The following is a 16,224-nucleotide window of genomic DNA, read 5'->3' as shown; positions in this document are numbered from 1 at the left end:
GTGTTTGTGTCCTCTCTTGCATGTGTGTAAGGTTAGAAGACAAATGGTCAAAGGGTTGGTAAAATCTAACCTGCCATTCAACATCTTTTGAACTAGTTTGATCAACGAAAATGAGGGGAAGACGGAGAGGGATTCAGTCATATGAAGCAGAAAATTGAAGGGAATTTTCCCTCCCAAAGCGTCTCCAATTGACTAGTCAAATCCTACTCAATTAAGGTGGGTCATGCATCATGATTCAAGTACCCACCCATGGGCTAAATGTGACCCAAACATATTCTATTAAGTTTTAGCGGCCCAAATTAAATTATCTGAAGTCATGGGCTTAACACCCCAAAGCCCAATTCAAGAAGGGTCTTCAAATATAAAATGGGTCAACCAAACCCAATCAATTAATCATGCAATTATGTCTCAATTCAATTTAAAATAAATGTAATTAGGTAGCATACATGATTGATTAAGTCAATTACTAATGCCAGTTAATTAGTGAGATACTAGGGCAATTAGTGCAAATCAATTGCTTAATTAAAGGAAAAGTTTACCAAACATTACATATGCTAAATTAAGGCAATATTTGAAAGTACATGGTTAGAAGGTTCAACGGTTGACAAGCAGACAATTGGTTGTTCTGGTCTAGGTTTTTAAACGTTGCAAATAGTATGATTCTTTGACTTGCAAGAGTGTGAGAAACTTTGACTCCCATGAAGAACTTTATGCCGTTGAACCTTTTTTCAGATTGCTCTGCTCCATTCAGTTCTGATCATGCCACTATTGTTTTCTATTGTGGGGGAATTTGGGGTGGGACCTTTTCTGTTTGAAAAAAATATGGGTGGAAGTGGATGGATTTGTTGGTAAGGTGGGAGAGTGGTGAAGTTATCAGGTTTCAGGAGCTGAATTTTTGTTTTTGGTTAAAGAAGATGAGATTGTTGAAAGATGATTTAAAGAAATGGATTAAAGATGAGTATGGGAATGTGCTAGTCCAAAAGGCTAGTATGCTTCAACTTATTAAGGATTTGGATGAGAGGGAAGTGGACATTTCTAAAAGAAGAAGAGGTTGAGATCAGAGGCTAAAGGAGAGTTGGAGGCGAAAATATAGGTTTTTGTGGTGTAAGAAATGGGATGGAACTGCTACATTTTGTCATTGATGGCTAATGCTCATAGGCACTCTGATCACATTGGAAATTTTAGTAGTGGGTGTAGTGGAGACAAGGCAGAGTGAAGAGAGTAAGGGAGTGGTAGCATATTTTTATGAGCAGTTGTGTTCGGAAACTAGTGACAGGTGACTCTGCTTGGCTTGGGGCTTTTCACGTTGTCTGGAGATAATAGGGAGAGTTTAGAGATTCAGTTTTTTGAGGAAGAAATGCTGGCAACATTAAAAGACTATAATGGGGATAAAGAGGGCTTGGCAATGGCTTGCCCTCTTGCTTGTTAAAATATAATGAAAGAGGATGTCATGACAGCAATAGATCATTTCTATGAGTTCAAGTCTTTTGGAAGAAGTTTGAATGCTTTTCTAATGCTCTGAACTGTTGAAGGGGTGTTGCAATGGAGTTGAAAGACTTCAAACATATTAGCCTAGTAGGTTGCATTAATAGCCCCTAGATTGTTGAGGTTATTGGTACTGTGATTTTGGAGTCGTAGAATGCATTTGTTGGTTGGGGGGTGTGGGTGGGGGTGTGTAAAGACAAATACTAGATATTCTTGTGGCCAATGAAGTGTGAATCTGAGAATTTGGATTCTGATAAAGGTAGCTTTATTTATTTGGACAAGTGTTGGACTCAAGTCTTTGATAATTTCGGATAAAGGAAAAATATGTTTCCAAATTAGTGTTGCATGTGTAAGTGAACAAAAGAATCAGTGGGCCACCTTTTACTTAATTTTGATGTGGCAAAGGATTTGTGGAGAATGCTTTTCTCTATATTGGTGTTTGGTGTGATGTGCGAGCATTAGTTGCCCCTTTTGTGTGAGTCTTGAGAGGTGAGATGCCATCCAATAAGAATGAGGAGGGCTTGGATGGTTGCACCTATGTGCTTGATGTTGTGCTTTTGGAGGGAAAGTGTCAATATATATTTGAAGAAATAGAGATGCTTGTACATAGACTTAAATTGTCTTACATTTTTTGGCTTGTAGTAAATTTTTGAAAATCTTCTAATTCTTTTGTAGACTTTATGGGAGAACTTCATTCTGTGGAGGTATTTTAGTATTCTCTCATATACTCCTAGCATACAGAGGTTGCAACCCCTTCGGCGCCTTTACTGAATTTTATTTGTAAAAAAAATAAATAAGAGAAGGTATTCTAATTAGGCTTCCTTAATGTTGAGAACATAATGAACAAAAGATTTGCATAAAAGCTTTCTTTCAATTTGAAAATACCCAAGAAACAATATTGTCAAATTATTTTTCATAAAATTTACCATGCAACTTTAAATATGAATGTATCTTATGTATGAAAAGACATTACCTAGTGTTGGTCCTGTTTATTGATGGTGTTTGGAGGAACAAGACTGAATACATACCCAACCTTCACCTTTATTTGCACGGAATGGCTGCTATCAGGGTTGCACTCGCTTTCTCACACCTGGCAACCCGAGCTTTTATTGCGCCAAGCAATGCTTGTTTCATTCTTGTGATGTGTGTATGGTATATAAATACATTGTATGTTCTTACATAAGATGCAATCAAGAGCTAATACATAGTGGTTATATTTTTCGTTCTGAGATTAAGTCTCATATCATACATATTGATATTTGTTAGCATGTGATAAATGTTTGTAGATGGAGTCAAACTTTGAAAAATAGCAAGTTAAATATTATACATCTGTTGAATTCTTCAACACTTCCATGAAATCTTTTCCCTTCTAAGTCTTTGATGTGGCTGCTGCAGGGAGGATATCAATATGACTATCAGGCTTGTGGTTAATTGTAACGGGGTGAAAGTCAAAACTGTGAGAGAGTAAGTTCTTTTTTCAGTTATTAATTTGAAAATTAAACCTTCTAATGACATTTTATTGTCCAAAATAAAGATGAATATGCCATTGATTCAGTTACTTTAATTTTATGTTTTTTTGAGATGACAATATTTATCTACCTTTATTTTTGGGTTGTGTAATAATCATATTAACTACATTGGTATGTGAAGATATGCAATACAATACTGTGGAAAAAAGATCTTTTACAGATTTTTTTCCAAGGGAAAGGGAGCTAGAAAGGGGAGTGTCATTTCTCAGCTCAACATTAGCCTTTTCAAACTTCAGAGGGGGACTGCAAAATTTCTCTCATCTCAAAACAATTGATAGACTCCTGAACCGGCACATATTTGCTATTTAGTTACACTTTCAAAGTAAAAAAAAGAAGAAGAAGCTATTTGATTAGTCGAACATAACCTTCTTTTTTTTTTTTTTTAAAAAAAAAAAGGTTAATTGCACAAAAGATGAAATTCTTCTTTTATGTGGACGACCAAAAATTCCTATTTATTTATTGACAAAATTGGCCATACATCAATTCTTCATTTTATTTTGTAGTGTTGACATACCCAATATTTTAGTGCTAATGCCTGCGGAATCACTTGCATATTTTCTTTCCTATATTACAGAACCCTAGAAATTGGAGGTACCAGTGCTTTGCATTTTGCTGCTAAATGTGTCAGTATCTGCAGTATGAACCCTAGTGTTAATGAAAAAAGAGGGCATGTTATTTGCAGTTCAAAGTTACTTTCCTAAAGTGATCTAGCACAATAGTTCATGTTTGCATAGGCAATGTTATGTTAGATTTGTTTTTCAAGTGTTTAGAAACAATTTGTTTGGTTTGGTTGGCCAACTTCATTATGCTTGGTTTATTTATTTATTAATTGATTTATATGCATAAGAAATTACTGTGCCATTAAAAGTGCAATTTGGCATTGAAGCATAAGGAATAACAATGGATTCTCTGATAACATCTCCAGGCAATGTGTGTATATGTTTTTGATGGGAGGTTTTACCACCTCCAATTATTTCCATTTAGATCAGTTTCCAACTTATTCTCAAGCTAGGGATTTTTTCCTTTGTTTTTCCTGTTGGAGAAATGAATGATCATTATACACTTCCGGAGTCTTTGTTTTGTTGGTTAGTATCTAGTCCATAGATAGAAATGTATCTTAGATGGAGGAGAACTTTTTGGTCTACAACTCGTATTTTCTTCTTCCCCTTCCTTAGCATCTTCATGTTTTAATGTGCTTTCTTAAAAGCATGGTAAGATGGGAATGAAATTTAGCATTTGCGGAGGAAGGTGTGATTGAAACTAGGCAGATTTTGAATGCTTTATGGGTTACGGTTCTTCTGATGGATCTTATTTGGAATCTGAATCTGAATCTGATGTTGAGATTGAGGATGAAGCTATTGATGATTCAGAAATCAACTTGAAGTCTTTCTTTGAAGAAGAACAGTGACTGCCTCTTCCAAATTTATTTTCCCTGAGCCTCATAGTAATAATTCCTTTTTTTTTATTTATTTATTTTTTCCTGAGGCATGATGTATGTATTCTGAATCATCTTAAGGGAGGGTATTCTGGTCAAGGTTTGCTTTCTTCTATGATTGTCTCCTTTTTTTCACTTGCAATTGCTGAGATTTGTTTCCAATGGGGATGTGTCAGTGCCTTATTTACGTTATGATAATTGCTTATTTTGTGACTCACAGCTGCCTATCACTACTAATATGGAATGCCATGTGAATAATGTTTCAGAGGGGTGTGCCCAATGATCACACAAAAGAAGTGAGAAGTGTGCTTATGCATGGGATTCCTGATGAAACTAATAAATGGTCTAGGAATATGAGCGGTTATTAAAGATTTATTAAAAAATTGAGCCCGACATTGTCATGTTTTGAGAAAAAAATTGGAAAATGTTGATAGGAGTTTGATTAGGAGTATTTGGGGGGTTGTGTGTGGCAGCTTTGGGAGCATTTTGGTTGTTTGAAATGAAAGACTAGTTTTTGATTGTGAGATTGTTTGGGGGACTTTTCTTTGTCTGTTAGATTTAGGAACCTTGAAAATGTGAGTGGTGGTTGTTTGGTGTTTATGGTCCTACTTGCCTTAAAGGAGAGGATTGGGTAGTGGGATGAGCTTGTTGGTCTGTTTGGTTTATGCTTTCCCAATTGGTGTGTGTGTGTGTGTGGGGGGGGGGGGGGGGGGGTGTTTGTGTGATGATTTTAGTGCTAGTTTTCTTCCTGAAAAATTTGCTGAAAGGTTTTCTTCCTCTTTTATCTAATCTAGGTTTACAAGGTTGGAAAACCAATCATTTAAGAAATGGTTTGAAGAATGGTGGGGTAGTTGTTGTTGTTTGTTATGGATAGGAAGGTTTTAAATTTATGAAAAAATTGAAGATGATCAAGGAAAAATTAGAGATAGAGAGGTTTTTGGGGATCTGAATGGTGTTAAAAATGGCATTAGAAGGATTGATTTGGCCGGTATCTCTAGTCTAGGGAGGCCTTGATGAGAATTTGAGAATAACAAGAGTTGAGTTAAAGATGAAGTTGGAGGAAGTTGTGTTTAGAGAACAAATCTTTCGAGGTCAGAAGGCTAAAATAAATTGGAATAAGGAGGGAGATAGCAATTATAAATTGTTTCATAAGGCCGCAAATGAGAAAATAAAAAAATAAAAATAAAAATAAAAATTCATTAAAAGATTAGAGGTGGTTCTTGGGTTTGTGGATAGGGAAAATAAAATTGTCAACGATATTTTCAAATTTTATTCGACTCTGTATTAAGATGGAGGGGTAGTTAGACATGGTATTGAGGATTCAAATTGGGCTCCGATTGATGTTTTAAAATTTAGGTGGTTGGAGAGATCTTTTGATGAGATGGAGATTAGAGAGGTGGCTTTTGATTTTGAGATGTTTAAATCACCAGGCCTTGAGGGGTGCACTATGGTCGTTTCCTAAAATTGCTAGAATATTGTTAAAGATGATTTGGTTTAGAGTTTTTGTGGAGTTCTTCAAGAGTATGGGATTCTGAATGCTTGTACCAATTCTTCTTTCATTTGTTTGATAGCTAAAAAGGAGAATTTTATTAAGGTTAGTGACTTTAGGCCAAACAATCACAATCATTATATAAAAAATGGGGAAAGTTTTGTCAAAAAGATTAAGAATAGTTTTGCTGGATATTGTCTCTTTAGCCCAGGGTGCATTTGTAGAAGGCCGTCAGATTTTAGATGTTTGATTGCAAATGAGGCAGTTGAGCAAGACAAAAGGAGGGTTTAATCTTTGAAGTTGATTTTGAGTACACGTATGATCACATGATTGGGGTTTCTTGAATTATGAGCTCCAAATAAAGGAATGTGGTGGGAGATGGAGGAGATGGATCCAAGGATGCTTGTCTTGTAATATGTCTATCCTTGTAAATGGGAAGGCAGAAAAAAGTTTTAATGTTTCTAGAGGTCTTGGGCAAGGCGACCCTCTGTTCCTGTATCTCTTTACTTTGGTGGTCGATGTTTTGGGGAGGATGGTCAATATGGTTAAGGAGGTTTTTCTTCTTGATGACTTTGTTATATGGAGGGAATGTGTCTTAGTGTCCCATTTACAGTTTACAATTTACATCTAGGGTAACTGCGCTTCTGGTTTTGAGAACTTTGGAGATTGTTTTGGGTTTTAAAGGTTAATATAAACAAAACAACATTGTGGGCATTAATTTTTAGCTGGATAGATTACAAAGGCTGGCAATAATTTTAGGGTGTCCTATTTAGCTTCTCCCTTTTAATACTTGGTGTTACATATGGAGGACAATCTTAAGCGGAGTCTTTGTTGGGCCTCCCGTGTTAAAAAAGATTGGTAAAAAATGCAAGCACTTGGATAAAATTGAATATTTGAGAGTAAATTGGGAGGGAGAAAGTCAAAAGATGGCATATGGTAATCCTAAAGACCTTAAAAAGGTTGTGTACCCTTTGCAACAATAAAAAACCAAAAAAGAAAGCCAAATATCGGTTTTAGTGAATTGAATCAATTCATGATTCACCTATGATTCACAGTTATTTGCGATTCATGCAACCTATTAATATTGATTATCCATTGAATCGAATTGAATCGTATGATTCTAATAACAGAGCAACCCGTCCTTGTGCCGTCATCGGATATGGATTCAGCATAGTTTGCCATTGCTGGAAAATGTGAATCGGTGATGGATATACAATTGCGGGCCTCGTTTGGGAGCAGGCTATTTTAGTAACTTTTTGGCTAAAATATGAAGTAAAAAAACCTAATATTTTGGAATGACTTTTTGATTTTTTACGAAAAGATGTGTAAAAAGTAGAGAGAAAATAGAATCTTTGACTTTTTGGCATAAGTTATAGATTTTTTGATTTTTTAGTAACTTTTTGACTTTTAGGCTAAAACAGGCACATGCCAAACGAATCCAAGTTCCATATTGAGAGAATACTAGATCTAAATCTCATAATTTTGCAATGATAGTTAAAAATACCTAAACACTCAAATTATATTAAATCCAAGTTCTAGGTTGAGAGAAAACGAAATCTCATGATTTTACAATTTAAACTCACCAACACAAGCACATAGCTTCAAATTGAACTGATAAACTGTAAATCAAACCCATAAACTTGAAGACAAGAAATTGAGCTAATACCTTCAAAATGAAAATTAAAAGTTAGGTAATGAAGATTAGTTGTGTGTATGTGTTACAGATTTTTAGAATTGGCAAAAGTGAAGAGCTAATATGTTTTTGAGTGGAGTAAGAGTGAATTGTGTACCTGAAAGAGGGATCTAGAGGATGATGAGGAAGAAAGTGCATCTAGGAAGGAGGTGGCGATGTATGACGGGTGAAGGTAGCGGGTTGTCGAATCGACAGTCGCCTACCCCACCGCCCTGCCGCCCCCCTCCCCGTCTTTCCTTCTTTAGTCATCCCTTCCGATGTTATTGTATATATGATGTGTATATATATGTATATATAAGATATATACCGTCAATAGGGAATTGATTGACAGAAATACCCCAACTTCGTTAGTTATATTTAACTGAAAGAGACGTATGGCTAAAATTGTTTCAAAATAAAAAATTAAGAGTTTAAATTGATGAAATTGAAACCTTGGGATTTAATTTGAAAAATACGCTAAACCTTGGGATTTTTGTTTTTTTTTTTTGGTTGTAATTTGCCCTAGTTTTTTTCTTAAAATATGTTAAAATTTTCCTTTTGCTAAAAGATTTTTTTTTGCTACACGTATTTTGGCCCTGGGTTGAGAGAGAGAGAGAGAATGGGGAAAGGGTGGCGGTGGTTGGTGGAGGAAAAGGGGTGGTGGTTGGTTGGCAATGGTTGGTAGAGAAGAAGGGTGATGGTGGTTGCAAATGGGAAGAAATGGGATGGGTGTAAAAAGAAATTCTATTTAACATTTTTTTTAATGTTTTTAGTTCGTGTAGGTAATTTTACAAAGGGTTAAAATTGTAATAAAACAAAAATTAAAATCAAGGGTCTAATGAGTTAAATGTTAGGGTTTTTTATGATTAGGTAGAAGATGTTGAATCTTCATCTGATAAGGTTTGTTATATGTCATTTTTTGGGTCTCGGTATTCCCTCCTTGTAGCGGGAATTACACATTTTTGATTTCTAGAGATACGAGAGCAGCGTGTGATATGTGTTGAGAAACTGTGTACTATTTATTTTCCTCTTTGGAGGACTCCCTGTCCTCCAATTTTCTTGTACTTTTCTTTCTTAATAATATTTCTTCTGTTGCTGATAAGAGGGGAAAAAGAAAGAATATTATTTTTGGCATGCTTCTTATGATGCTGATCTTACTTTATTAAGAAGTTTTAAGAAGTTTCTTATCGGTGCAAGAATCCAAATTTAAACTGAGACCTACTACAGTTCAGTGAGTGTCTTCAAAATGAGATCAAAATCTAGTGTATCTGAGTTCTCTAAAGTATCAATTCAACTCAATCTAGTTACATTGAAGCCCAATAAGATACACTAGCTTCATAAGTTTGTAGGCATGTATGTCTTTGGACTTCTCCTGACCCAGGTTATTTATTGCATGGCTCTGCTTGTGAACAGTTACTTTCCTAAGCAAGAAATGTGTGCATGGTAAATGGTGATGATGAAATCTGAATTTTTCTGAGCCATTTGTTTTATTGTTGCAGTGCTTTTGAGAAATCCCTTCGAGCCCGATTAGTGAAGGTAAATCATCTGGCTTGTGCTGCTTCTTCCTATGACCCTGTTGATAGTGAGTGTTGCAGGCTCCTAACAATTTTCTCTTATTCTAAAGGCAAACCCAGACACAGACTACCATTGCCTAAGAACGTTTGGTTCTTTTTTCGCACAAGATATCCCTTTACATGTGGTAATGAGTCATTTTTCCTTTCTCAATCTATTGTTTGCTTTTTCTAATTTTGGGTGCCATGAATTTTTAACGCCCGACTTAAAAATTGAAATTCTTCAGGGAACAATAATAGATTTTCGGAGAACAGCTGATGGACAACTAATTACTGAAAGTGAGTATACTTGTAGGGAAAAGTTTTTTTTATCAGTGTAAAGATATGTTAATGTGGTCTGTTTTTTTTTTTTTTGGGTCATGCTCATTTACCCAACTTAAAGGTGGAATTTGTATTTGTGCAGTTGGAGGTAATCAGATTGGAACAGTCTATAGCAAGGATTTGGGCAGTAAGTGAATTCTCTTCAAATTCATCTTTTCATCTTTCATTTCTGACATATATATATATATATGTTTATGTCTTCAGTATATATGTAAGAAATAGCATATAGTCAATGATTCTCAAAAAGATATATATTAATTTCCAGGGGCTTTCTTTGATATGTACATTGGAGATGTTCCTGTTTCTGAGCAAACTAAAGAAGAGATTGGTAGAAATGTTGCTAGTATCATGAGGAGATGCTAAGAAGTTGGTTCATTTCATGTCTCCATTGTCCAGATTTTTTTCACGGACAATTGGTTGCTTATGTTGCATACCCCATTGCATAGTTGCTGCGCTGTCAAATGTCAGTGCATTTTTATGCTCTGGTGTGTGTTGCTCTTGTAACTGATTTCAAAGTAATAGAGGAGCACAAATGTGCCATCTGTAGTATTTCCAAACCTTAAATTAGCCATATATCTCATTATAATCATTTGTTCATGAGTATGTATTTGAGTTTTGCAGATTTCATGCTTGATGTGTTGTTAATAACTTATGTAATGGCCCTTTTTTAGGTTTGTTTTGTGTTCGGGCACTTGATATATGTAACTTATCTCATGCATATGCATCTACACAAGTTGTCGCGATATGGGAAAGAATGGATGATTTAAACAACAAACAGAAACACTCTGTCGTTACGAGATTCATTTTCATTACCTGTGCTGGCATCACTTGTTCTGTTTTGGTTGTTGTTCCCTTCATTATTTATTTATTATTTTTTGGATCCTTACAATGTTGCGAATATAATATTCAACGGAATGGAAAACTTCGCTGATTCTAAAGCAATTATTGGGAGGCTTTTCCCAATATAAGCTTTTTTTACATTGTATTTTCAAAATTAGGCTAACTTCTGACGGAATTCCAAAACTAAGCTAAAGCGCCATTACTATTCGCGCTTTTACTGTTAGGAGCGCAAAAGTAGATGAACAGGAAAATCGCTATTACAAATAGCGAATTTGATTAAGAAGTCGCTGTTACAAATAGCGCTTTTGGGGTTAATTTTTTTCCCAAGGAAAACGCTGTTAAGAACAGCGCTTTTTACACAAAATTGTTTGCCAGAAAAATGCTATTGCTAATAGCGATTTTACACTAAATTTTTTTGCCAGAAAAAAGCTATTGCTAATAGCGAGTTCACTTAAATGAAAACGCTTTCATTTACAGTATCATCTTCTAACCCAAAACAAACACAAAACAATAAGCAAAAAAAAAATTTACATGAAAACAACTTTAGTGAAGATGAAAAAAAATTTTGAATTACATTTTTTAAATCAAAACAAAGACAAAAGAAAAAATGAAAAATGTAACATGACAAATAAACATGATTGGCTTAATAATATCTACATGAATATGATTTTGAAATTATATATATGAAAAATAATATGTAAAATTAATATATGAAAAGAGTTTTTTTTTCATATTATGTAAAATTTATGAATTATACATTCTAAACAAAAACAAAAACAAAAACAAAAGAAAAAAAAAACATATTTTAACATGATAATGGCTTTAGTAAAGCCAAGTACTAAAATATACAGTGTAAATATATTTTTTAAAATATGTTTTATGTTTTTTTCTTTTGTTTTATCTTGAAAATAGTGTTTTATTCCAACAAAGTTTATGTTAAAAACGTTGGGCGAAAAAAAAAAAATTTCTGTTAAAATCACTATTTGTAATAGCGTTTATTCATGTTAAAATCGCTATTCGTAATAGCGTTTTCTGGGAAAAATGGCGCTGTTCTTAACAGCGTTTTCCTTGGGAAAAAAATTAACCCTAGAAGCGCTATTTGTAACAGCGACTTCTTAATCAAAGTCGCTATTTGTAATAGCGATTTTCCTGTTCATCTACTTTTGCGCTCCTAACAGTAAAAGCGCGAATAGTAATGGCGCTTTAGCTTAGTTTTGGAATTCCATCAGAAGTCGGCCTAGTTTTGAAAATACAATGTAAAAAAGGCTTATATTGGGAAAAACCTCCAATTATTGGTGCTTTTGGCCGATGGGCTGCTGCATTTATTCAAAAGAAGATAAGCGGAAACCAAATAAGATGGAGAGTGACAGCTTCTCTGCAGTTTAAATATACATTGGATGCTAAAATAGCGGCAACGGGATTGTGACCCGGCACAAATTTATTTTTTAATGATCTAGATTGCGACATTCATGCACGTATTATCCCAACTAAGCACCTAAACAATATGTTTACATTCCCGGGAAACAGAGCTAGCTCGACATTGCCAATTTTTCTTAACGGAGGGAGAAAGCATTCTCTCTGCCTCCATGAACCCATCCCTGAATGTCTCTGATTTACATCACCAGCGGCGTTACACACTTGAGACCAACAATGTGAATGATAGAAATATTGATATTCTCTCTTTTGGGAAATGAAGGCTTCCATAATCTGGTTTGATGTAGTTTGTAAAAAGGAAAATTGATCTTGGTTTTTAGTTTATGATTGTGTATATAAAATCTGTTCACTCCCATCAAAAATAAAAATAAAAATAAAAATAAAAATTCAATGTCAGATTTTTGTGCTTTGCTCAAGTTGTACTGTCAAAGCAAACATCGTTCATGAATGTTTTCTTTAAACTCAATGGGTGGTTCCATATCTCCCCTCTTTTGGACAGTGGTTGATCCATGTTTGAAATTCAAGTTTTAGAACTGCAGTTGATTAGGAGAGTTAAGACCCCTAATCCTACTTCACAATCCGTGAACCACCCATCTACTACAAGGAAGAAGATACCGATAAAAAATTGCAAAGAGATAAAAGAGAGAAGAATAAGGTTCGATATGGTTTACAGAGAATGAGAAGGATTGGGTAGGTAATTTTTACTAATTAGATTGAGAAATAGAAACAGAAGAGATCGAATGCAATGGGCATTAACCAAGTAAGCATTCTATTTATTTACATTGAGATAAAACGAGAATGTTTAGTCTTTGAGTTAAAGTGCAAATATGATTGAATCTGAACTACAAAACATTAATTTGATGATATGACACAATCATATTTTAACACCTAGAGACCCCTCCTGTCATAATCCAAACTTGCCCCTAAAAGTTTGGACATGACTGGCTTGAACTTAGGCCTCAAAACCAAATGATCAACACATATTTTATACCAAATCGGGGCCTAAACGAAAACAATTACAGTAACAAAATGAAACGCCAATTGAGTAGTGTCTAAATGCCAGGATCTCAAAACATTTTTCATCCCATGTCCATATTACATATAGAGTCCACATAGACATACAAGCCCAACTCATGGGGATATAGCCAAAATGTTGAGGATTCAAAAGTTATACATATTAAAAGAATGTTTGACAAAATCACCAATGACCCAACAATGTGTACTATAAAAGGGGAACTCCACAAAAGGCAAAAGGCTCCTCTTTGACAGGCTTGACACAACATGGTCAACGAAAGGCTCCTGGAGCCAAACTAGGGTTGGCCTCCGAGTTGATCACCTACATAAATATACATAAAAATAGAGTGAGCAAGGCTCAATGAATAATAGCAATGTAAGGAGGTTTATGTGTATATGCATAAATCATGTAAAGCATAGTCATAAGTCATAAGTCGGTCTTATTCATATTCTCATTTCTGAACGGCCTCGGGCCCACATAAGACAGAATGACCTTAGGCCTAACGTAATACAGAACGGCCTTGGGCCCAATATAATAACAAAACGGCATTGGGCCCAACAAAACAACAGTTGTTTGGAACATTATAGGATAGATGGAATATCGACATGTCTCCACCTCCCTCGGCCTTTGAGCCCTGAATCATAAGTAGTCCATATCATAACGGCCTCAAGCCCATTCTTCACAATCAAAGCGGAATGGCTTGGGGTTCATTTCATATATCATGGTTCAATCATTCACATTATTTCAACCAAAACACAATTGATATAACATGCACCATTCACAAGTAACAATAGAAGAGTCGTAATCACAATACATAAATGAAACATATCGTTACACTACTATTACTTACTATGATGTGGATGAACAACAATCCTTTCCTGTACGTGACCTACACATAACACACAACTTGTAAGTAAGTCACTTTTCTTTAGTCTTTTCTCTTTAATCATTCGTCCGATTCGTTAAATTTCCACTCATGTTTAAGCATTTCGGCAGGATCAAATGTACACGTTAATAATTCTAGAGGGTTAAACAGAAGAAAAAGAAGCTGATAGAGCTTTCCCTCACTGGCCGCACGTGCGGAAGTCCCCCACCGTACGTGCGGTAAGAGGTGCCACACGTGTTTTTATTTCAGAATGCTCAATCTGGCTCCCCTGTTTTCCGCACGTGCGGCCATGAGCTTTGCACGTGCGATTTGGGCTCTGTTTGAGTAGTCCGAAAATTCAACAATTTTAGCTTTTCAAAGGCATTTCAAGGCCCTAATCCAAACAATTACATTTCAAACATATAATATATAATCACAATAAACATGAATCTCAAGCCCAAGTAAATCATAACTCATCTTAATTGCACATTTATAAATCAAATTACCACATTTCACTCATTTCTTCATCTTTGCACGATGAATCAAAATAGATACAATTATTTATGCATATAGGAGCCAAAACATGAAAAATTAAAGATTAAAAGGTAGTTCCTCTCAAGCTAGATCAAACTAACCTCAAAATACAAGGTTCAACTCTTAAAACAGCAAGAACAATGACTCTTTATGATTTCCATAGATGTTTTCTCAAACAAGACCTTAATGTCAAAACCTTAACTTACATAAGTGCATAACTTCTTTTTGAAGCTTGATTCTCATCAATTGAGGAAAGATTTAAGGTATTAGAGTTGATTTACACTTACCTTGAGCCAATCCTTGAACTATTCCTCAAGTTCCTTCAATCTTCCACTCAGGTTGAGTTCTCTCCTCTTTTCTCATCTTCTCTCTCTTTCTCCAGGAGATATTTTTAGTGTTTGATGAAACTAAGTCTTCTAGGCTCATATAAGTGCCTTCTTATATCTATCAACCTTGAGTCATGGTTCTAAATAGATTAATTAAGGCTTAAACCCAAATTAAGTCAATTTAGTTCGCTGCGAATTAAATTTTTACAAAAATTCATATTATGCCCTAAAAATCATGCTAATCATAACTTTAAGTAAATTTCGGGTTATTGCGCTTCTAAGGCTTTCAATTCCCAGTCCAAAGGTCTTAATTTCAATAGATTTTCTCATAACTGACGGACATAATTTCATAATCGAATAATTTACATAATTAAACACAATTTCACATGGAATTTCACATCAAGCTTATAATCACACATATAATTAAAGACGTAAAGCATGTAAGAGGGTCGGGTCATTACACCTCCTCACCTGCCTTACCTCAATTTAGTGTTATTTCATCCTGATCTGATTAGTTTTACAATATATTTTTAGTATTTAATTCTAAGAATGTGATTTTCTATCTTAAAATAGAATTATATTAGCCTTTTAAGCATTAAATTAAATAATAAATTTGAAGGTTGATCGGCGTTGAAGCGTATTCCCTAGTATTCGATGCTTTTGTTACAAGTTTTAGCTTATTAAATTACCTGGCCTTCACTTTGGCGACTAATATGGGGTTAAGACCTCACAACTACATTGGAGATGAGATGATCCCTTCTCTCTAGTGAGTGGCAGTGAAAGACTTTTGCCTCACCCGCCCATTTGATTTATGGCATCATTAACTTGCTATTCAATCTAGCAATTTCATAACTAGAAAGAAAGACTTCTCTTTCAAGATCAATCCTATCAGATCGTAGAGTACAATGAGAGAGAGATGAGATGTGGTTGTGGGATGTCTTCCCTAGAGGGAATTTGGCCCGACAACTCGCCCTCTCGTCTTGTTCACAAAAGTGTGCAATGTGAAATGAGTTAGGGTCTAGATTTAGCAATAACATAAAAACTTCGCTAATCTAGCGAAATGCCAAATAGAGACAATATAACTAGATTTAGAGTTGCCTCCTAATCTTTTTAGAGAAATTAGAAAACCCTTACATTGACCAATATAGATCATTCACTCGGCACAACTAGAGAACTCGATTAAGGAGTTTAGGCATGAGAAGAGAATGTCATAAATTGAGCATCCCCAGCTCACCTGATCCCCTTTTGAGGGACAAAGAGTTTTAGTGGTTTTGAGTTGTTTAGTTGAATTAGAAGTGTGAAGTGTTCAAACCCTAGCTATCATGACCCCATTCCGCCCCTAGTAGAATGGTACCGTGATCGCCAGTAATCTGAGATTACTGAAGGCCAACTTACAAAGATTCACACAAACAGAGTATGCATATATCAAATGAAATGGCATACATCTTAACATGGTTTCACAACTTGAGTACAAACATAAGGTAAAGTGAATTATACATCTTGATCAAAAGACTTCTCAAGCCAAAGCATACAAAGGAAATGAATTACAAACTAAGAAGCATAATCTTCAAGATGCTAGCAAAACATGAATCCAAAAACAACTTGCAAATAGCATCTTAGGCATCACCGCCTTTTTGCTCATCACCTACATCTATATAAGTGAGAGGGGTGAGCTAAAAACTTAGTGAATGATATAAGTAATAAAGGT

At 35.0% G+C, this 16,224-nt stretch overlaps 1 protein-coding gene and 1 long non-coding RNA gene across 2 annotated transcripts in view; one reads left to right on the top strand and one right to left on the bottom strand.

Moving 5' to 3' along the window:
• The window catches only part of FAP2 (Chalcone-flavanone isomerase family protein), a 28,893-nt gene extending 18,794 nt beyond the window's left edge, over positions 1-10,099 (top strand). Inside the window, exons 6-11 of the mRNA XM_028196433.2 lie at positions 2,881-2,949; positions 9,110-9,146; positions 9,235-9,309; positions 9,409-9,460; positions 9,585-9,629; positions 9,768-10,099. Of these exons, the coding sequence (XP_028052234.2) occupies positions 2,881-2,949; positions 9,110-9,146; positions 9,235-9,309; positions 9,409-9,460; positions 9,585-9,629; positions 9,768-9,865 (376 nt within the window). The 3' untranslated portion in view covers positions 9,866-10,099. The remainder of the gene's footprint in view (positions 1-2,880; positions 2,950-9,109; positions 9,147-9,234; positions 9,310-9,408; positions 9,461-9,584; positions 9,630-9,767) is intronic.
• Positions 10,100-12,806: 2,707 nt separating this feature from the next.
• LOC145801283 (uncharacterized) lies at positions 12,807-14,637 on the bottom strand. Its single transcript, XR_014342527.1, has 2 exons — positions 14,478-14,637; positions 12,807-13,112 (listed from the first exon to the last, which is right to left on the bottom strand). It is a non-coding gene; the product is annotated as an uncharacterized LOC145801283 (long non-coding RNA).
• Positions 14,638-16,224: the final 1,587 nt, after the last annotated feature.

Source organism: Camellia sinensis, chromosome 10 (genome assembly GCF_055761805.1).
Source record: "Camellia sinensis isolate YWXY chromosome 10, ASM5576180v1, whole genome shotgun sequence".
In the NCBI taxonomy this organism is placed as follows: domain Eukaryota; kingdom Viridiplantae; phylum Streptophyta; class Magnoliopsida; order Ericales; family Theaceae; genus Camellia; species Camellia sinensis.
The sequence above is the reverse complement of the archived record's forward strand: the minus strand, read 5'-3'. Positions and strand labels throughout refer to the sequence as shown.